Raw genomic sequence first — 22,886 nt, forward strand, 5'->3', positions numbered from 1 at the left:
GGTTTTTATTGACCTTACCTTGTGTGCAAAATGCCAAGCTGCAAATGAGTTTTACAGAACCTCTGTTCAGCCAAACAGTCTGTCTTGCAAGAAAGACTGTTCCCCCGAAAGTATGCATTAAACAATATTTCTGACTGGCATCAAAAGGTTCTGCTAAAATGATATGCTGCTGCAACAACTTTTTGAAGGCTTGCTTATTGCTTTTGCTGTCTAAAATGTAACTGTAGCTATAGAGTAGCATGATCTAGATGGCTTATAAGCCTCTTCCATGAATGTAGATGGATTAATATATACCCTTAGCTTCGACAGAAGGGGAATAGTACTCCTTCAGAGCCCTTGTCTCGAGGGGATAGAGACTGCGGAGTCGTATGCGATGTCAAATTTACTGTGAAGGAAGACAGGTCAGGGTGGGTTGCACTTAAAATGTCTCGGCGTGTCTCTGCCAGAATGGAGAAGGATGTTTGCAAGTTCCCATATGATTCTGCTCTCGGGCAGAAAACTTGACTGCAGGTATCTGGAGAAACAATAAAAGATTGTGTAAGAGCAAAACAGAAGATGTTCCACTTGGTGAGATGAGAAGTGATTGCTTCCACCTGATTTCAGTGGAAGATAAGTGTGCTGTGGAGTTGATCGTAACTACCCTCAGAAACACTGCTGAGTGACTCAAGTCATCCAATGTGACAAAACAGCCGCAGTGCAGAATGGAGCTGTGTTGTGTATCAGGCTGTGATTGACAGGCTCCTGTGTTTTCCATGTAGAAGAGAACATGTCCTTTGCTTTAATGCTAAAGAAATGCACCTGAGAGACCTGCTCTGCACTGGGTAACTCGACAGAACCCCATCTGACTTAGAAGTTTTACACCTTGGATTTAGCACCCCTTTGTCCTGTGGCCTGGAGGAGCTGGTGCTGCTCTCCTGGTGAACTAGCCACTACAGGGGACTGCAATATATATATAATTTTTTTTTTTGACACTAAACTGTTGCAGGTGTTGGTTAGACTGGAGGAATGGCACTGCTGGTTCTGCCCTGGGTTAGCATGGGGAGTTCTTGCTCCTGCAGTGCAGAAGTGTTTATGGGCCCTCCAAGTAGCTATAAAGAGTTGCAAGCACATGATTTAGATAATTTTATTTCAAAACATTCCCTTAGCAGCAGACCACTGTCTGCTTTGTGGTTCCTAAAGCCCAGGCAGCCAAATTTTGACCAAAAGGTGCAATAACCACAAAAATCTGATTTGCCTGCTGGGTCTGTATCTTCTGGAGAAACCGCACCAAAGCCGTATCCCAAAGGGCGTCCGTCTGATTTGTTTCTCACATAGTAAAATACTAACCCCCTTATCCTGCCTTTTGAAAACTGAGTAACGGTAAAATAGTAAAATGAGACTTGTCTCAGTTGAATAATAGGTTTCAAAGATAGCTTCCAAAATTGCTCTGTACTAACAGCCCATTAATTAGCTAGCACTCTGCCTGGATTTTGTTAAAGGAGTTTAATTCAGGAATTGAGAAGCCAGTGTAAATGCAGCACACAAGAATAACAGAAGAGACAGCATTTTGGGAAGCAGTGTAAGAAGTTAATTCACTTGTGAACTGTGAAAGTCTTCCTAACTTGCAGACTGCAAAATATTTGCGTTCCAATGGTTTTAACGCTGCTGGGTGAAGTAGCCTTGGCTCTCCAACCTCTAACTTTGCTCTTGAGGAAAGACAGCATGACACTGGCTTCCTTAGATTTAATGTTCCTCCCTAGAAGAAATGAGGCCGTCCTGCAACTTGATGCTCGCTTTTAATGATGTCACTTAGCACCACACTGACTTTTTCTTCCTCGCAGTCTTTGAAGTGGGCTTGTGCACAAGTTGCCTTTGTACCGCTCCCTGTAGTCACTGCAGTGACGCTTCTGGCTATTCGCTGAAAAGCGAAAAAGCTGTAAATGTTGAGAAGAAATTTTTAGCTGCGCTATTGAATGTTTTAGAAAAATAAGAATTAGGTTGCCAATTTGTCACTGTTTAATACTGTGTAGTTTTAATGGAAAAGTTTTCCAGACCATAAGAAATTAAGTAGTTAAAAGGCGAGTGAGGACAGAGTCCAGGTTAAAATTTTCCAGTAGCTGTTTGCCTTCTGAAGAATATTTTTGGAAAGGGAGAGTTTGAAATTCCTTAAAACCAGCGCATAATCTTACCTTATTCTGGGAACCCATGCCCCTGTGTGAAACGTTTTTCTAAAATTTTATTTTTAAGTCTCTTTCTCAGAGCAACTTTGGTAAGACCAGGGAGGTGAAAGCTCTCAAGGGTATTTCATAAGCATCATTTTTTTCCTAATTGCTTTAATTTATCTGAAAAGACTGCTCTGTGCCCGTTTTTTTTAATGCACTGGGTTGTATCTTGCATATGGAGAGATGATTTTCTCATCTTCAGTGAAAACCCATGAACAGATGCAGACTGCAAATTTATTTGCTTGGGAAGAATCACATTTGGGCACTTGCAACCCCATAAGCTATCCGTAGCCTCTCGTGCTGACATTTTCCCCTTCTGTTGCCCTAACTGTCTAGCCCGATGTCCTAGAGTAATTCTTCAGACCTCAGTCTAAAAATACCACTCTCCAAAAGCCCAAAGCCTTGCACACTTGCAACATTTTTATTGCAATTTATCCTGATTTGCCCATACTTGTGGCCTGTATAACCTTCAGAGAGTCTTAACAGCTGCAGCTTTTTTAACGTGTGAAAGGCTTTTAAAAAAATCTGAAGTGGGTAAACCATAGCTTGGGTTTAAAATAATAGTTAGCTTTTGGACTTCAGACACAGCAAAGTTTTGGAAAAACTGGCTTGCCTGTTCTCTGTTCATGAGATATAACTTACCTGGGCATAGCTAGTAACCTTTGTGGTAAAGGAGTGCGCTTGGCATTTGTTCATCTTATACATTTCTTAAAAATGAAGCATGGAATATCCAGCAGATCTAGACATTAATCTTGTGAGACCAGATTTTCCTTTGTGTCTATTAGCTGCCTGATTTCCAAAGTTTATACAAAGTTTATAAAACTCGCATCTTTGGAGGTGGGAGTGGACAGGCTTTGCTCGTTCTTTAAATATTCATTCTTCATGCTTGCCGTCAAAGGTATGTTGAGAGACAGAGATGGTGTATCTTGGGTGAAAAGTGCAGACAAGCATAGCACTTGACACCCACATCAAATATTGGCTTGGAATGTTTTTCTGAATCTTTGGGTATATTAATCTCTCAAAACTCGGCGTTTTCTAGGCTAGGGTCTTTATCAGTCTGAGCACCTAATTTGCCTGTCCAGTAAGGTAATTTACAGAGGGGAAAAAAATCTGCAAACTCCAGGTTGTCTTTTACTTGCTTTTATTTTTAAGGCAATTGTGTTATTACAAGGGAAATGTCCCTGCGCCATGGTCTGGAGAAGAGAGGCAGGGTTAGTCCAACTCAAGTCTGGTTTCCCATTTTAAGATGGAGAGCAAAATGTCTCTTCCAAAGCACAAGCACGTCTTCTGTAATTTGTCTATAGATAACCTTGGCAGCAATTTAAAACAAATATCTTCAGTAAATGACCAATATAACTCTAATGTGCCCTCAGAAGTCTGACACTTCAAGAACTGATGCACTTTCCTTGTAAGTTCATTTTATTAGTCAACTAATTCATAAATAAATTAAATTCTACTTGTAGAACATGCTTTCCTTACATTCATAATCAGCAAAGTAGGAAAGCCTCAGCAGAAAAAAAGGTCTTCCATTTTCCAACAAAACTGGATATACAAATTTAATACATCATACATAAGTAAAGGCAAGTGACCTTTTAATTGGATAACTTTTGTTCTTGTAAGGTTTCTTTGAGGCCAGTCTTCTAATGCTACGCCAAATTATGTATGAAAGGGTGCGTAGAATGCTGGTAGAGATTGAAAGTCATGTTGGAAGAGGAGTAAGAGACTTCAGGATAATCTTTTTGTCCAGATTTCGTTGTAAGTACATGTGGGAGAAGCAAGGTAATCAGTAATCTGACGGTGAAACTGATGGGAGAGATGAAGTGATTGGAGATGAATTTGAACCCTCGTGTATCTGCACAGCGATCAGGGTGTTCGGAGTCATTCTTCTATTTGAAAATCATCCTGGTTAGCTGCTGCTACATGGAGGAGAGGCATTTCTGCCAGACGTTTTCCATAGGGTTGGAATGTTGGATGGCTGCTGAGAGTGTGGGGTTTGGTCTTTTAAACGCTTGGGCCAAGGGAGGTGTGAAGGGCGTAGAAGTTGGAGGTAAATGAGGTTAGGGTGGAAAACTGTGTTGATGTCTTTTTACCCCACTAGAAACAGCCCTGTATTTATTCTGTTTCTTTTTCCTTCTTGATATATAACTAAAAGCCTTGATGCACGTCTGGATTTTCATCATCTTTGTCATTAGCAATATTGGAATATTAGTCACATAGTGTCATCAAGGAGGCCTGAAGTCTGTGTAGATCTTGTTCCCCTTACTATTTTGTTGCCTTCTTCAAGAGCATAATGTACTTACAATTACCCTTAAACTTGCCATGAACAGTTGTCTGAATTGCCAAAAACTGCTTTAAACAGCTAATGCACCAAGTTGGAAGCCTTTAGTAAGATCATCATGCAGCATGCTCTGAGTGATCAGCAAAATGAGATCGGAAAGAATTATGATTTCCGCTTGGTAAATGGAGAGGCTTTTTTTGGATAAGGATAATTTTTCAAGTACTGTCCAAATATCACTCCTAGAAACACTTTTACTTCAAAGAAAAAAAACTTGTGTTGCTAAGAAGCATCTAAGGTGAGGATTTGCTTTGAAAGTTTTAGCTTAGGATCAGCTCTGCATTACATACCAGCAGTGTGATTTCTGTCATGGTAGCTCAGATTGACTTGTGTAACTAATGTGTTTTGTGCTTATAACAACATTTTATCGCTTTAGCTTGTTTGTCTGCGGAAGGAATAGTTCCTGTGCCAATAGTTACATCTGCTGCTACAGCTGCATCTACGAGGGGCACGGTGCCCACGTAGCACACTGGCATTCCTTTACTAGCTCTGCTCTCTGTCAGGTCTATAGAAAGGATAATCTACCAGTCTGGAAATAAAGGTACTGCTGTACTGCTAGCACTTTACTACTGTGGGTATGGTTTATGCTATAGATGTATCGGTTCCCTTCAGACACCTCTTCCCCCTCTGATTGAAAAACTTTCCTTTTGGCAAGAGAGAAGTGCTCTCCCTTCTGCGCTCGCTGCTCAGTAAACGGAGCCCAGTTTGGTTTGTCGTGATGCACAAACTCTGGCTTTGTCCAGCTGTGTGAAAAATTTCCCTTCTTTATGAAACCTGGACAACACGTGGAGTTGCACCCTGTTGGAGAAAGACATTTCCTCTGGGTATGGAAGGAGCTTGCCGGTGTTGAACAGAGCTTTTGTGGGACAGCTAGAATGGCGCCAGGTAGCTGCAGAGGTAGTTGGAGACAGCTCGTTTAGATTGAGAGCCAAATGCAAAGCTGTATTCTTTAACTAGATTTTTAGTCACACAGACACAACTTTAAAAGTGCAAGTTTTTGAGATTTGGTCCCAAAAGAAAGGTGCTTACCCATGAAAACATTAAGCAATTGCCTTAATATTACAGGGATCAGGAAGTACCCAATGCATTGTCTCTGATCCCCTTCCTCTTTCAGTAAGTTGCCAGCCTGTTTAAATAAAAAAACCCTGAAACTCCCATTTCCCATTGTCTAAAACTTTTGAATCAACAGTGATAACATTGTGCTTGCCAGCTTTGTTCCATCTAGCTGAAATTTTGCCTCCATGTGTTAATACCAGGCCTGAAATTAAAATTGCTCTCATCTTCCGCTTGAGGTTGCAGAGCTCTGGAAATAGCAGTTATCTCCGTTTTAGTCCATCATTCTCCTCGGTGCTTTACGTCTGGAGTCTTTCCGTGTGCAGCTTCTTTTATTTAAAGACTTTTACTATTTTAAGTTAATACATTGGGATTCTGTTGGCCACAACAAGCTCTTGCAAGGTACCTTCTGTGGAGCTGCAGCCACTTGCAACTACTTAAGTCATATAAAATCACAGAGTAGTTGACAGCAGAACTCCCGGTAACTTGCTCCAGAGTCCCTGTGGACTTGAACAAAAGTCCTCTTGCTGTCCCTAAACGCATTAAAAAAAAGAAACTGTTTTGTGTAATTCATAACTGGCTCTGCCTCTGCAAAACTATTGAGTTTATAGGGCTACAGCTATAATGCAGACTTCTCCCTCATGCAGTACCTATTAGGACTGGATGTTATAATGCTCACATTTGTCTTGAATATTGTAGTGTGTGAGTGAATTAATAAATGTATGGACTTATTCAATAATAAACCCCTTTTTTTAAGAGGAATGGAAATTACATAATTGGCACATCGCTTCTGAGAGTCCTCAGTTGCCACTTCGTTTTGCCAGAACAGTTGTTTCTGCAGATAAATTAATTTTGTGGGCTTTGACCATCATGAAGTGAATCTGGACTGTTTCCTTAATATGGGGGAGGAAGAAATTAGATGTGCTGCTATTGAGTTTTGTGAGGATATGAGATATACTTTCCTTTAGTAGGTCCTCAAGAGCAAAATGTTGAATTAGCTGGCTGTCCGCTCTTTTTTTTTTTATATATATTTAAAATGGGGAGATGTTAAGCTGCTTAAAAGTGGTAATTTGCATTTCCAGAGAAATTCTAAAATAAAAACTAAAAAATGGAACAAGAAGCTGAAATATTGAAGTTTAATCAGAAATTAAAATGCCAGGAACACCTTCGAAAGTCTGTTTGAGTTGTTTAAATTCCCGAATTTTCTGTGTATAAATGAGTACGTGTTTGTTATATTTGCACAGGGGTTTGTGAGCATCAGTTATGAGAGGATACTGGTTAATGTGAAATCGAAAAGTTGGTGTTTTCAATAGGAGGAGCATCTGAAAGCTCTTACTTCTGCAATGCTATTTTTACAACTGCTGTTGCAAATGAGAATAGTCAGACTCTTAGAATTCAATTAGTGTATGTTTGTCTCCTGCATGGCGATATATAATCTGTATTTATAACAATGCTGTGTGGCAGAGATAGCTCTGACAAGTTTAAATTACGCAATAATAAACACATTACAGAACCTTTTTTGATTATGCCATTGCTGGATGATTGCATCCAGTGCCCATTTAGGAGGGCTTTGTGTATTTGACTTTCTGAAGAAGCTGTTCAAAAAACATGACCTGTAAACAGGGAGGAAAAACTTGGTGTTGCTTCTCCGAAGTCAGTCCAGGTGCATGAAGCAAAGACTTTTAATACAAACTTCCAGTGTCAGCTTTTGAAATCCTTGGAAAAGGTGATGTAATGTATCAGAGATTATAGTTCCTTTTTTTCTCTTGCATTTTTTGTCTCTTATCGAAAAAGCAATTTGTCAGTTCTTTAGTAAACAGTTCCATGTAAAGTACTCCCTCTACCTAGGCTAGGATCTGAGTGCAAAGAGAAAGTTTAACAAGTACAGAGCTGTAGCATTATGTCTTGATTATTTTCAACAGCGTAATTTAAGAAGCTTAGCGATGACCCCAAGCTCGTGTAGTTGAGGCTGCTGTAGTCTTTGAATTGCTGGGAGACACAGCTCCTTAGTCATTATCTGAACAAATTTCAAGTTTTAAAAAAAAAAAAAGATGTATTTCAGGTGAAAAAGGTAAAAACTGCTTATTGTCAAAGGTGGCAGTTGTCTACAACAGCTGACAATGCAAACATGGGCTGACAAATTATCACTAATGGCAGAAAAAACTGCTTTAGAAATGTCAAGATTTTTCCTGATATAAAATTAGTACATTCTGAAGAATCAAAATAACTAGAGCTTGAGATGGAATCACTCTGACAGATGGCACAATTATTTTTTCTTTATATTGGAACTACAATTCCCTGTTAATAACATATTCTCGACTGACCCTCTGCACTGAGATGGTGCCTACCTCTAGGAGGAACCAGTTAAGTGATGCCTCCTCCAAAGGCATCATCTCATCTTGCAGTACTTAGATGTCATCAACACCAATCAGATTTGAGTTTCCATAACTGATCAGTGCATGGAAGCTACTTTCCCGATCAGTTTGTCCAGCTTTAAGTTTTGCTCGTCACAAGTTCATTAGTTCAGCTAGTAGAAACGGCTGTGTCTGTACACTTCTTGCTAATGCTCGGTGCATTTGTCGCTGCGGTAAATTTAAGCCCGTTCATCTACACATCAGCAGCTGCTTTGGGTCCGTCCTGCCTTTCGGGGTACACGAAGCCATTGCTGGGAGATGGCTGTATACTCTGAACTGTGAGAGCCTTGATACTGCATCAAAAAGATGCTTTTAAATTGGTCTGTCAGTGCTGCAAGAGGTACCTCTGAACCACGTCGGTCTAATTTCTCTAGTCTCTCTTCATTCCCTATGTATTTTTAACTTTTTTCCAAGAGGCTGCTCGTTATGGCTGATTACATTATTTGTAATTTTTTTTTTGTCTCCTTTGATGCCTGTGCCAGTAGTGCTTATGTAAAGGGGCTTGATGATACTGAGTGGTAAGAATGAACAAATGCAGCGGGAATTCAATTGCTATTTTGCACTCAAGCACAAGTGTTCTTTCTAAATCAAGTCTGACCACTTGCTATGTCAGTCAGCTACGTTGTTGGAGACACGGAGAAATGATTTCATTTACGTTTGATTTAAGGGAAATTTTTGTTTGCTTGAGGTGCTTTATTTTATTTGGAGGTTTTAGAAATGTATGATTTCCAAGTGCCCTGCATGCTTTAAAAGAAATTCGGCTGTAGTTGATCTTCATCTCAGCTGCAAAATCCTATGTATTATGTGTACCTGTCAAATAAGTGGCCAGCAGTACCCTATCCTCTCTACAGACAGAGAGTTTGAAGTTATTTGTCAAATATCACACAGGAGTTATTGATGATGGGTTCTTTCAGGTACTTTTAAAATTAAATTTCTTCATCATACAACCATGCACCTCAGCTGGTACATGCAATTTTAGAATTCATGCTATAGAGCATCTGACAATTAATGACAATTTAAAATACCTCCCTGTAATGTCACTTACAACTTGATTAATTAGTTGACCCAGCTCTTCTTAAATTTCGGGTTTTAAGAGGTTTGTGAGTGTTCTCCAATAGTTTGACAGAGCCTTCCCAGGGATGCAGTAAATGCTGGATTGCTGTGAATTTAGGGCCATGTCCTGCAGCGCTCTAAAGTCATCTCCGCTGCTACCACATCCCTGTTTCCCTCTGATGTTCAGCAAATAGTTTGCTGGGAAGTTTGTGTGCTAATCTGGCAGAGAAACTAATCCACCAAAGCGAATAGCTTTCTTTTGGACAAGCATGCTGAAATGAAGTGTTGAGATTTGGAGACGCAGCAGTAGGATGGGATGTGGCAGCCAACAGTTGGATTGTCTTAAACAGCCAAAGACCCTCAGTCAGGGAAGCACACACGCTTCTTTCATAAAGGTTGGCAGTCCCAGTCGGGCAATTTCTAAAGAAGAATTGCCATCAGTGAGGTATTCAGAAGAAAAATGACTGTTCAAAAATGACTGTGCAAAAAAGCAAAATTTCATCGTACCATGGCGGGGACACTCAATTATAAACTTCTTTGCCTCTCTGTATTCAGACAGAGTGGGGTTTCTGTGCGCTTGATTCATCACACTTGGCTTGAGAGAGAGCACAACATCTCCAGATATCGGAGAGGCTGATTCTGTAGTGCTTCAATGTCGCTTTTATTCAGCCCCTACTCAATAGAGCTTTGTGGTGTTCTCACTCCTAGAGATTGTAACTGCTGCTGCGGAGGCAGAAACGATGTGGAAATATGGACCATAAAAAATATTGGCAAACTGGTGTTTCTCAAAAATATGACCTGTGCTTAAAACAACAGCAAAATCTTTATTTGACTTTTAAATCATGGCATCTTACTGTCTTTTGATTTTTTTAATTTTTTTTTTTTTTTTGAGCCTCTAAACAAAAGCATAATATACTACAGCTCGCTGTGAACTAGGGATTTAAGACACGGCAAATCTACAGGAAAAAACCCCTGTGTTCAAAATAAAATCCCTTTCTGTTAGGGCGTTATAGAGAGTACAGCTGTTTGGTGGTAGTGCTGTGCAGGGGAGCTGAGCTGGAGGCTGTCGCACGTGGGGTAAGAGAGAGGAGGGAGAGAAGAGCCTTGGCTAAGCTGGTTGCAAGCTGCACGAAATGCAATGAGCTGAAGACTTGCTGCAACTCCACTTCTTCATGTGTAGGTCTTGTCTACGAAGAGTAGTGGAAGAGAAAGTTGAGGAGTAGGACACTAATATTCCTGAGAGCTGGCAGAGTTTTCTATGTCGTGTTGACGTGGCATAGTCTTTCTCTCAACTTCAGTTTGTTTTCATCCAAATGTATGCCATTGCATCTGTTTACTTGGTGGTTCAGTGTTGAAAACCTACCTCGCTTCTTGACAGCGCATGGCTTTATATCTTTTGTAACTTGGTTTGGAACTGGAGAGAGGAAGAGGCTGTGCACTTTGTGATGGAAACTTGCTTTTTGGTTCCAAAATTAATAATGGGATTGATGAAAAACACCATGCAAGTATGTTGGCATGTGGTTGACGGTTTGTGGGACAGTAATGTATTCTGTGTGGGAACATCTGTCGTGAGGGAATGGTTTGGGGAGGGGGAGAAGCACGGATACTGCTTCAAAATGACTTGTATACAAATGCATAGGATAGTTTAATTAAAGGGAGAGTGGAATTTCCCCAGCTTATGGAGAAATCTGGTTCACTGGTGTTACTGAGCATCTGCTGGCTTGTGATGGTGCTTTTACAGCGCATTTGCTGAGGGGTTTTGCAGGTTGCTCTGTCTCTGAAAGGACAGTACTTGGTGTTCATCTCGGTTCACTTTGTGCTATTTTTACAGCTTTCTGTGTTCAAATGGCTCAGAATAACATGCTTGTCATTCACCTGTCAACGAAGAAATGTAACTTACTTCAGACTTCCTTCCCCTGAGAGTAGCTCCGATAGGAGGAATATCTTCAATTACCAAAAATTTCTGTGCTGTCCCCTTCCTGTGTGCTCTTAAAAGGCAGGTGTTTCCAAAACGTCCTCTGTTTCAAGGTGACCTAGTTAAGGATGCTGCTGTGCAGCAGGTCAAGATTTTTGGAATAAAGTTTTAGCATCACAATATGCTAATCACATTTTGGAGAACTGTGGATGGATCTTCATGATCACCTGTACCAGCAAATGGTTTTATTTGATGAATCGTGCCATAAATGGAGGGCTGAAGGAGCACGTGCCCGGTACTGCAGTCTTTGACTAGATAAGTACCTCTGGTAGTTTAAGCCAATGCATTCAAATACCTGTATCCTGTCGCAGAGGTGCGTTCTGTGCAACACCAGTGAAACAGCTTGAGCTTTGCCATACCACTGCACCGCTTGCGTAGGTGAATTGCTTGATGAGCCTCCGAGTTCTTTTGCATTGACGTGCACTAGGATATAGAAATATTTCAAGAAAAAGGGAGCATCCCTACACTTATGGACGTGAGACAACTTAATCCTCGGATGCATGGGAGTTGCATTGTTTTTATTAACTGTGATTGATGCTGTCTCACTCCAGTGGGAGCGGGCTTTGTAACTTCAAGTGCTGCCAATGATGGTCTTGTACCTTTTACTGGAGATCTGTCTGTCCTGTTTGAATGACTATGGCCTTATGATCTGATGTGTTACGATTTTATTGCTAGAAAAGGAACAGATGTCATTAGTGGTTTCAAAATTGGTTAGAACCAAACGAATGAGGATGCTTTGTATTTCATGATGGGTTACTGGTCACTGGGTGTGTGTAAAAAGCTTCCTGCAGAGGGAAATAAAACCCAATTCTAACAGTTGTGTTTTCTTTTCTCCCACTTCTGACACAGGTTGCCAACTTGGCCTGTTCCATCTCAAACAACGAAGAAGGTGTGAAATTGGTTCGCATGTCAGCCAGCCAGCTTGAAGCCCTGTGTCCCCAGGTAATAAAGAGCGTAAGAACATAAGATGTGCCCTAATAAGTTGGGCAACTGGTCCATGCTTAGCACATGTTCTGGCTGTCTACGGACTTGCTGCAGAACTTGACTTTTTCCTTAATATATGTAGAGAATGAAATGCAGCGTAGGCATCGAGACTTGGAAACTTTAAAATATATGACAAAGTAATCAGTAATACAAAGGGATCCTTTTTGCATAATTGTTCTAATTTCGTTTGGCTAGGGTGTTCTAGTAACCTGAGAGACAGTAAACTGAAGCTTCAGTTGTTTACTGTGCACGTTCATGTTGCAGGAAGATGTCTTGTGAAGACGCTACCACTGCTCCTGTGCATGCTGTAAGACGAATTACAGATACATTATTTTTTGCCTGATTAGGATATAAAGATGCCAAAAAAATCTTCTCAATAGAGTAGGATCAGAGGAAGCTCGCTGTGCAGGAAGAGTTTGAACCTGGCTGAGACTACCTTTTCATTAGTAACTTTTTAACGGAAACAAGGAAATTAAGTTTATATAAGCACTAGACTATCCTCTTCCATTTAACAGCCCTGATATTTTAAATGTCAACAACTAGATACTTGAATGAACTCCCGAAGACTACAGTGCACTGTCAATTCTTGTAATTTACATTTTTTTTTAAAGCAACAGGAAATTCAGATCTAAAGCATACGAGTAAGCTGTTGTTGGTCATGAGGAGCTAATGGAAAATACATACTCAAAAAAATGATCAAATGGCATTTTGTGAAAATAAGGCGTGTTATCTCAGGATTACTTGAATTTGTTCAGGTTTTCCCATATGTATTGGTCCTTTTAGAACCAGTCAAAAGGAAGAGAGATACGTACACCTGTACCCGCCTGTGACAGTGCTATTAAATAGGTGAATAAAATATTAAATGCATCTAGGAGGCCTTTTGGCATCCGGGGGTGGACTCCTGTGGCGCCCACTCCTGGATCAGACCCTGGGGCCCATGCATCAGCTGTATTGGCTGTGCAGCTTTTTGCCTCCCACGTCTGGGGCAAGTGGTACGTATAGCTTGTTAAAACCAAAGGTCAATTTTTACAGTTGGAACAAAGCATGTGGAAGAAAAAGCTTTTAAAAATGCATCTTATCTGGTATAAGGGCTTGCTCTTTTCTAAAGTAACCATCTAGGCTGGACGTATTTTTTTGTTGTTGTTATCTCCAAGAATATGGGTGTCTGATGCTCCAAACAAATGCTGATGGTTTTGAAAATAATAATCTTAAGAAAGTTAGGTTTTTTAAAATCTAAATGTTTCTAGTAGTTGTCCAAGCCCATGGGGGTGTTTTTCCCCTCCCCGTTGCTGAAATTGTGTGTATTTCAAACTCTTCTCTCTTTGCTTTTCCAGCAACTGCTTATTTAAATAAATCTACTCCTTCATAAAATAAACACCATGATAGTCAACATGAAATAAGGAATAAATTAGAGTCAATAGTCACCAAACTGTAGTCACATATACTGAAGTGCAGTTGTTAACCTTTGACTTCAGGGATTACGGATAATACATTTAACACTCATTGGAAGCTTTGATTATCTATAAATGAACAAGGGCTATAACTGATGGATTTGGGCTTTACAAAGGTCACATATCTGAACTTCCAAGCCTGCAGTGTAGATGTTCCACTGCACGGTCTTGCCTTAATTTCAGGGTTGTCACCAAGAGATTAGTAAATGACACTGTAGATGTTCATAGCAGTTGAAAGAGTGCTTTTATATTACATTACATGTTCTCTGGTTGATTCTTTAATGCACTGAGAGTATTTAAACATGTTGGGAATCCTGAGCGATAATTAGGGGCACTTGTCTAAACTGTTTTACAAATGGCATCTGTGTTTTCTCCTAACAATGAAGAAGTTTGTCTTGTGCCAGTCTAAGCGATGCAGCACACTTTCGTCCTCCTCAACTGCATTACTGAACGGTCCCCAAACTTTGATTATTCTGTATAATCTCTAAATGCTTCAAGATGTAAAGAACAGCATAGTGGGATTTTGCTTCCTTTTTTAGCCAATTATCTGTTTATTTTGCAGTTTATTCCTGATGAGATTCGCAGCTGCTTCTTGAATCCTTTTAGGTGGCTGTGCTGAACGAACATGTGAATTACGCATAAAATACAGATTTAATCCAACATTAGCTGCCCTTTTTTTTTTTTTTTTGCTTAGATGGTATTTTTCCAGGAAGATGCTGGATTCAGAATGAGTAGAGTCAATCAGTAATTACAATAGTCTCTGAAACTCAAGTGAATATATCAATATCACACAGAAATATGATGTATGAAATTTAATTCAAGGTATTGCTGTGGTTGAAAGGATGAATCTGAAATTTAATGCACTTGAGTCCCAGGTAATCTCCTAAATAGCTTCGCTGAGTAGAGGCCATTCTGGGAGCAGGGAACTCCTGGTTAAAGAATTATTTCTGCAGAAATCAATCTGTAGAGTTAATTATAAAAGCTGTATCTCAAATAGAGGAGTTATTCGGTCCCTTGCCATAACCAGCCTTTTTGAGCCGGCAGCAGGAGTGAGGAACATGCAACACTTCAAATTGGTTAGGGAAAACTTGGAAGTTTTGTTCGGTACAGGCAAGAAGTTAGTCATTGCCATTGTCACCTGCGGGTTCAGACGTTCTCAGGTTTGAAATTTAATTCTTTGAGGAAAAAGAAGGTGCAGGAAATCTTTCATCTGAGAAGTCTCTACAAAAGCAAGCAGTTAAATTTGTTTAGTGTGGCTGTGTTACTGGAAATCAGCTCTTCCTCAAGAGTAACATCATCCTTCCTGTTTGTGAGTCCCCAGCCAATTAACACAGAATTTAATGCAAAGTTGAAGACTTAATGTGATATTTAGAGCTCCCTTTTGATGGTGCAGAAGGAGCTCTCAGGGAGAGCTGTGCATGTTCCTTAGTAGCCAGCTGGGTGACTTGCATTTGTCTGGGTTTACAGGGGAGAAATAAGGCAGCATTAGGGGGTCACTGGTGTTTCTCTTCATGAAGCCTTGACTTATAAGCCTGCCTGAACTGGTTTGGGTTTTTTTTGAGGAATGCGTTGCTGAAAGTCTATATACCAAAGTGAAACTACTTTGTCCAGCATCTTGCAGGAGTTACCTGCAGTCTTACAGCTTCATGCCTTGCTAGGTGGGGGGGGTAACAGGCCAGTCTATGGTGGGTTAAGATGAAAGACCAGAAGTCCTCCATCACTACAGTTAAATGTTTAAAAAAAAAAAAAAAAAATGCTTAAGATGTCTTTCATAATAGAAATGGAAAAGTACCGCTGTGAAATGCTTCGAATAGTTGCCTGTGCTTCCATTTGCCTAGCAGAACGCTGGGGGAAGTTTTCTTTGCCTTCTTGCTAAACACAGAGCTTGCCAATGGTAAATTAGTGAAAGATTTTGTTTATCTCTGCTTGAAAACCTGGATCCTCACTCATAACTCCGGCTTCTGAGTTCTGTTTCCAAGAAGTACTTGCTTTGGGAGCCTGCAAAAGCTGTTTTGTAACGGCGTTTTGCATTAAAGATGTCTGAGAAGAGAGCTTAACCATAGGAGTGTTTCTGATCATACAAGCTGTAGGTGTTTAGAAAGCAACAGTGAAAATGCCCCAGTACAGCTCTTGAAAGGAAAAAAAAGCCTTTTGATGTGACAGTCTGCTGTCACTTGCAGCTGCTTTTACCAGCTATATGTTGACTTTCTTGTTCTTTAAAGCCTCCGTGAAGTTCATCTATAGATTTGTACCCAAATTGCAGTCAGGCTGAGAGTTTTAGAAAATAATTATGGATTCGAATTTCTATCAGGTTGAGCATTTGTTTCTGCCAGCAAGAGCTGGAGCCCATTGCCCTGGAGACTGATCATCTTCTGGGAAGTGGGTTGCAGGGGCAGGGTAGACCTGCACCTCCCTGGCATGGACACACAGGACCTGTTCTCCCATCTGTAAGGCAGGGCTCGCTCTCAGCCAGCGCTGGTTGCCTTTCTCAAATAGCTCATCCTCCTTAGAAACTTTGGGGAGGGCACCAGGCAGCGTCTCTGCCTGTCCTTTCCACGCTCCCTCCATGCCTACCTTAGCACCGACAGCGTGTTCGGCATAGCTCGCTGTCCCCTGCCCAGTCAAGTGAGTGTTGCCCATTAAACAGACTCTCCAGATAATTCTTGGATTAAATTACATTTTTATAAAAATAAATTGGCTCTCCTCATATTAACATCTTGTTTTAATAATTGCTGTTCCACATCCTTACATTCCAATTTTGAAATGCTTCAAAAGCAATTTGCTGCGTATAGATTTCTGATGAGGCAGATGGTTACATATGCTGATCACACCTACTGACACAGATAGCCAAAATACTAAAGCATAAGGAATCCCATGTAGAGGTTCCAAATAGTATGACAATTTTTGTTTAAAAGTTGGCGGCATCTTGGAGAAACAAAAAACCCCTCCAGTCCACCCCCTCGAATCAACCAAACCCAGACGTGACCTGCAGGCTTTCTCTCCTCCTTGACTCCCCCATTATTGCCAGTTCCCTGGTGGCTATTGGTGAAGGAGATAACTTCATTTTTCTTGCAGTAGAGACTTAACGTTGAACAATTGTCCCCTTTTTTCTTCTCTTTGAAAGACTGTCAAGATTTTTTGAATGTGCTAACTAGCAGAGCTATCTCCAGACTGTTTAATTACAGGTGCTTGAAGCATTTTATTGACGTTGAGTAGAAATACTTATATTAAAAACTTAACACCTGGGTTGCAGTTTTGTATCATGCAGGCTTGCTGTGAAGAAGAGCCAGCACACGACAGGAGTGGCCATCAAAGAAACAGTATTAGAAACTTGAGCAGTTACTGATGCATAAAAAGAAGCAAAGATAGGCAAAAGGGATTAAATTCTGTAGAAGGAGATATGTGAGTGTGTAAAGACCCTATGTGTTCATCACAGGCACAGTATGATCTGTGGAGTGTAGTACCAGAACAGCTTCCAGAAAGACACAGAGTCCCTGAAACCCAAAAAGCTTCAGCACTTGAAGTGTGAAATGCAAAATGAAGCAACACAAATGGACACCAAACCAAATGGCACCAAAATTCTTGCAGCTTCTACACTGACTGTTAGGGTAATATCAGTCCTCAGCTACAACTGAAAATGCTTTTTCCATACAGGGGGAAGTTGATAGGATAATTATCTATATACAATATGCAAATAGTAAATGCTTTGACAGTAGCATATGCTAAACTGGAAAAGGTCATGTTATTCCAGTAGAAGTGTGTATCTGAGGGTCATTATAGCACTGTAACAACAGGAGTAAATAACTCTGCAGAGATGCCTGCAGTCACTCTGTGCGTAACTTGCAGGAAAGGAAAGTGCTCAAAGTACCTTTTATACATTGGAACAAAGTATTGGAAATCAAAGAAAACTTTTCCTTCTTCTTTTGGTGCATCAGCCTCTGTACACTTGCTGGTCACTGCCATTATAGCTAGAGAAAGTGCAAAACAATCTTCTGTATGTTTTGCTTCCAGGCATTTCGGCTCATCAGCGTCTGCAGAGTGCTTTTTGCTGTATTGAAGTATGTAGAGGGTTAGCACATGTAGACATGTGGATGCAAACCTGGGGTTGGATGTAACTGGAAGTGACTTAAATGTCCTGCTTATGTACCTTTTTTTCCAGTCAGAGCAAAACGCAATTAGGAGCAGGGAAGGAGACACGAGTAGGGTGAACGCTGGAGGTAACTTTGGCATCTGGCATATGTAAAATTAAATTATGGGCAGCTTCTTACAAACTGCCAGTAAGCAAGCTATGCTTTCTTTAACACAGAAAAATGCGGGTGTTAAAATCCACCTGAGCAAGGGGAGTCTTGGCTGGGCTCAGTTGGTGTGGCAGCTTTGGTGGTAAGGCCGTGAATTCAGTTGTTGACCATTTGGAAAGCTGCAATCTGAAAACCGTGCTTTTGCTTCTTCCTGACAACTACCCCTCTGTATCACAGAGCACAGGGGCACTCTGAGGCAGCAATAAAATAGAGCAAATGAGGGGCACTGCATGGTGCAATTACCAGTTTTGGCAGGTTTGAATAAGAGACTTCTTCCCCTCAGCCTTGCACTGAGGTTGTTCCAAAAGGCAAAGCTCAGATCGCTGCTCCTACCCTTGCTCGCTCTCGAATCTTCCGAAAGCAAACCTGATCCTGCTGTCTGCTTGACAAGTTCCCTGTCGCCCACTCCAGAATAAAACTGATTTTCACATCCCAGCTGGGGCTTGGTTTGTTCATGTCCCTTTTTTCTGCGCCCCGAGATGATAGCGGATGGGTGGGTGCTTGCTTTATTAGCTTTTTTTTTTTCCTCTCCTTAAAAACACAAAGTATCCTGCATTTGAAGATCATGGAGCTACTTTCCAACTCATTACCCAAATGCCACAGAAAAAGCTGGTAAATTAAGATCTTTATTTAAAAACAAAAACCAGTGAGTTACTTAGGAACAGCAGCTATTTTGGTTGTAAAGAAAAGGTGTGTAGTGAGGAGAGGGGAGAGGACTGAGTGTTTGCTTTGGAGCTTTTGAAATGGAAAGACTCCTCCTTGTTGTGGCACAGTAGCATCCTAAACCCAGTACTCTATGAAACAGGGCAAAGATGAACCAGGTGCAGAAAGAACAGTCTCCTGTGAAAAGCAAAAAGTCCCTATCGAAGACTGAGGCAAAAAATAGAAAGTGCTTATAGCCATTGGAATGGAGAGTTAACGTGGCTGACAGTGTGTGCCCTGAGACTGGATAAAGATTCAAACAGGTGGGGATTGCAATGCAGAATAAGTCGGTGATAGTTTTCTTCCTTTGGCTATGCCAGCCAAGTGTGCAAAACTGTTCTTTGTAGGAACACCACTATGTATAAGAGCTTTCTTCTAGCCTTTACCAGTCTTGTAACCCAGGCAGAAGTCACCCTTCAGGGAACCTTGGAGAGTCCCGCCCTGCAAAAGTATAAATTGTAAATTCAGTCTGACATCTTTAGTTTCAAAAGGGAAAACAAAATGAAAGGGAAGCAGGTTCTTGCCATGAAAGACATGAGAAGAGGACTTGAGGTACAGATTGAGACATCAATTGCAAGTCTTTTGAATCCTAAGCCTCCCTGATCTCAGGGCGTGCATTGCCAAGTCCTGGCTGGTGCCGCGGGAAGCTGCGAGGCAGAGGAGAGCGACTCCAAGTAACTCGCTGGAACCATGTTATTGAGCGTTGGGCTGTCTGACTTGAACATTGCAATTGCTACATGAAACAAAGCACCGATAAAAATAGTGTATTTTCTTGCCATGCTTCATTTCCTTCTGGATAGTCTCAAAATGTCCCCGTTTGATTCTTTTCTTTGTACGACTTCAGTGAGTCATTGTGATCACAGTGCTCTGGCAGCGTTTTGAAAAGCTGTGAAATACAGAATATTTCCCTGAAATTGCCAAATGTTTTACATGGAAGCGGCTACATTTCAGGTAGCCTGGCCATGTTCTTCCTTTTTTTTGAACTATATATATATACACACTTCATGAAGGAGTTACTCATATTTTAAATTAATTGCCCAGTGCTTCATGTTTTTGGAGAAGCAACAGTGTACTTTAATTAGTCCCTTCCCCCTCCCCACTAAGTGTTTATTTTTAGATAATAAAGGAATTGCAGTCCTGCTACATGCACAGACTATTTAAGATCCAACATCCCTGTCCTCTTCCTGTGTCTCTCGAAGCATCTGTTGGAAAATAAATCGGTCCCTCTGTACTGGATACCAGGTATCATGTAAGAGCATATTTACTCGAATAGAGAATTTGCAGGGTTTTGTCAGCAATCCCTGGGACATTACCCCAGGCAGACGTGTGAGACGCATCCAGGATAACTTGCCTACATAAATGCTAAGCTGTACATATTTGGCAGAGTGAAGGGCCTGATCACCCCTGCTAAAATGGAATGCTGGAACTGCTTTGCACATGGAGATAGAGTATGTGCTACAGAAAAGGACTGTTGAGCTGCATCTGCTGTCTTGAATTTCTTCCTGAGCGCACACATACCTGCGTGGGTTTCCCAAGCTCTAGTTTTGCCTTTAGTTCCACAGTGACACTCCATAGCCTTCGATTTCCCCACCAGGCTGTCCTCATCTCCAGCGCTACTGGCTGCTTTCCAAATGCAAGACATGCCTGCTTGTAAGGGAGATCTCACATGCTAATTTTGCATTTTTTTTAAAGTACGTTTTTAATTTTTTTAATTTTGGCCATTTTTTTTAAAGTACGTTTGCCTCGGCCATGCGTTTTTGCTGTTGCAATGTACAAAAAAAAAATCCCTTTTTTCAGTTGGACAAGCTGCCTGTTGGGAGGACGATGGTGCAGCTTGTGCCTCCTGCATTTGGATTTGGTGACGATGCCGTGTTTGAGTTTCTTGAGCGCTTGCAGAGCCCTCTATCTATGACAGCTCTTCCATTACGTGTGAAGAGTTGCTTGATGTCGGCATCTGGGGTTGGACATGCGCTGTTGACAAAGATTAATTGTTCAGACAGCTGCTGCTGTCCAGACATATCACACAGGTACGTAGGCCATATGTTCCTTCAGCGTTAATGCTGACCTGTCTCAGTGCTTAAAGGATGTTTTCATATCTGATATTAGCCAAGATAGCTAGAAGAGAGCAGGGGAAAATGTTCTGATCCTTGGTATCACCATCTTCTCTGTCTCAGTAGTTACGGTTACTGGCAGGATAAAAGCTGAGAGCAGAATTCTGGAGCATTTTCCGTTTTACCCTTTTTGTTTCTAGGACGCTTATTATTTGGATTCACCTTCATGAAACTTTGGATATCTAGATTTTGATTGATAGGTGGGTAATTCATTGCATCAGTCAGACTGGGGCAAGAAATGGTGATGGCTAGACTTAAGAAGCAAGACTCTTGAGCAGAGGACAGGTTTCCCTTTCTAAAACCTCTATTCCTGTTTGATTTTAAATTTTTAAACATCATTTTCTTGGTGTTGTAGGGCTTTTTTCAGGGCTTTTAGGACTTGAGAACCATGGTCTTAATGGGCAGCGTGACTGGCAGCAGGTCCCTCTCTGAAGGGACATCCTGATTACTGCAGCTACCTACAGCAAAGGTGTGACTTCAGTGTCTGGTTTGAGGAAGGGGAAGCAGCAGAGGGCCCCGCGTTCTTCGTGAAGGATGGGGACGCTGTCGTCATTGCCAGAGTTCAAAGGCGTGTTTCATCCCCCCGGGTCTCCTGAACAGATTGCAGCTCACACCAAATTGTTTCTCGCATTTGTCTGTGTTATCAAACCCATCGAGCTCATTTTGATTTGTGACCCAGACTTGCAGCCTCCATCTCCAGAGGCAGGATGGTAGTGTGGAGAGCAGTATAGCTTTTCTGTGGATTTTCCCCAGTCACTGCTAATTTCCAGCATCCCTCGGGTGAATCAGCCTCCTTCTCCTGCCTGATTCATTGAGTGCCATCGTGGTATGTTTGACATCACCATCATTTCCATGTTTAGTGAGTTATATATTTTTTTAAACACTTTCAAATGAAGTGGGTAGAGAAAGTAGATTTTGGAAAACCAGGAACATCTGGTGCTTGAATGTTTTGTTCAGCAACTCTGTGAAATTAATATGGTCCTAAAGTGGAGAAGAAAAATTACACGTTGAACTTCCAAGTTAATTAGCTCTAACTCTCAGGTACTTGAAAACAAGGTCAGGATTGTCATGTTGGTCTGACTGCGGACGGTTTCTCACGCCTGGCATGTTTCCAGGTCATTCTGCTGGAGCATAGTGCAGCAAGAATAGGAACAGGCTTTTGAGATTGCTTTCTTCCCACAGCCAAAGAGGCTTTTTGGTCAGTTAGTTAGCACAGCATAAACTTTGTTACCTAGCAGTATGTGTAGTGTTTGTTCTGCTCAGAAAAACAAGGATCTGGAGTAAATTATAGTCTTAGGGTTTGAAGTAAATTAGCAGGGGGGTGGTCAGGAGGAGCATCAAATAGTGTCCTCTCCTCCTGTTCCGTGGCTGATAGAGCTCTTCCACAGCCATAATTGAAATATTAAGGTACTGTAACAATTACTGGCGAGGTACAGAGTAAAGCTTTAAGGAAAAGAAGAGAAATACAATATTTATCTTTAACTTTGTATTTGCATATTGTTTCTACTTCAGACTGTGTAAGATTAATCCTTTTTTGACCTTTTTTCTCAGGTTCTGGTGAGTAGCTTAGGAAATGCAGCCTCCAGTGTACTAAATGTCATCCTGTCTAAAATATTTAACAACACAACTTGCACTTAGAAAGCAACACCTTTTTAACATGAGTTGTTAAAGAAAGGTGAAGCTAGCTCGTGTGAATACTTGCCAAGTGTTTTTACGTGTAATAACTAACCATAATAAATGTGGAAGCAGGTGTGAGTTGGATGTGAGCACAACAGAATAAATGCTTTTGTGTTTAAGCATAAAGTTCCCAAAAACTTACTAAACTGGCTTTGTTTGCTGTTGAGTTCATTGGATAAACATATGGAAAGTAATTGTCTCATTATGGGTATGTTCTAAAAATCCAGAGGTGTTTTACAGGTCATTAACGCTGCACTGGCTCTGGCTGCTAAACCCCAAAGCAAGCTGGCTCAAGAAAACATGGATCTCTTCAAAGAGCAGTGGGAGAAGCAAGTCCGTGTGCTGACAGATGCTGTTGATGACATCACTTCCATTGATGACTTCTTGGCTGTATCAGGTAATCAGGGGTTCGACATCAGAAATAATCATTCTCGTAACTCAGCTTATTCCTGGAAACGGGTGGTTTCTGCACGTGTTCTGGAGTCTTCTCAGGTTTTTGGAAGGGATGCTGTTGTTATGCTTCACCTGGCAAGCGTCGTTTTCTGCCGAGCGAGGTGTGAAAATAGAGCAGGAGATCTTGGCATAAGAAGAGGTATTTTTATAGTGTGAAAACAGCGAGTTTAGTTCAGCAG

At 41.1% G+C, this 22,886-nt stretch overlaps 1 protein-coding gene across 1 annotated transcript in view; it reads left to right on the top strand.

Moving 5' to 3' along the window:
- CTNNA1 (catenin alpha 1) overlaps window positions 1–22,886 on the top strand; it is a 102,162-nt gene that overhangs the window by 55,214 nt on the left and 24,062 nt on the right. The window contains exons 9-10 of the mRNA XM_009633786.2: window positions 11,881–11,973; window positions 22,495–22,651. Coding sequence (XP_009632081.1) covers window positions 11,881–11,973; window positions 22,495–22,651 — 250 coding nt within the window. The remainder of the gene's footprint in view (window positions 1–11,880; window positions 11,974–22,494; window positions 22,652–22,886) is intronic.

The sequence above is a fragment of the Egretta garzetta genome, unplaced genomic scaffold (genome assembly GCF_000687185.1).
Source record: "Egretta garzetta isolate BGI_Z169 unplaced genomic scaffold, ASM68718v1 scaffold60, whole genome shotgun sequence".
Taxonomy (NCBI): domain Eukaryota; kingdom Metazoa; phylum Chordata; class Aves; order Pelecaniformes; family Ardeidae; genus Egretta; species Egretta garzetta.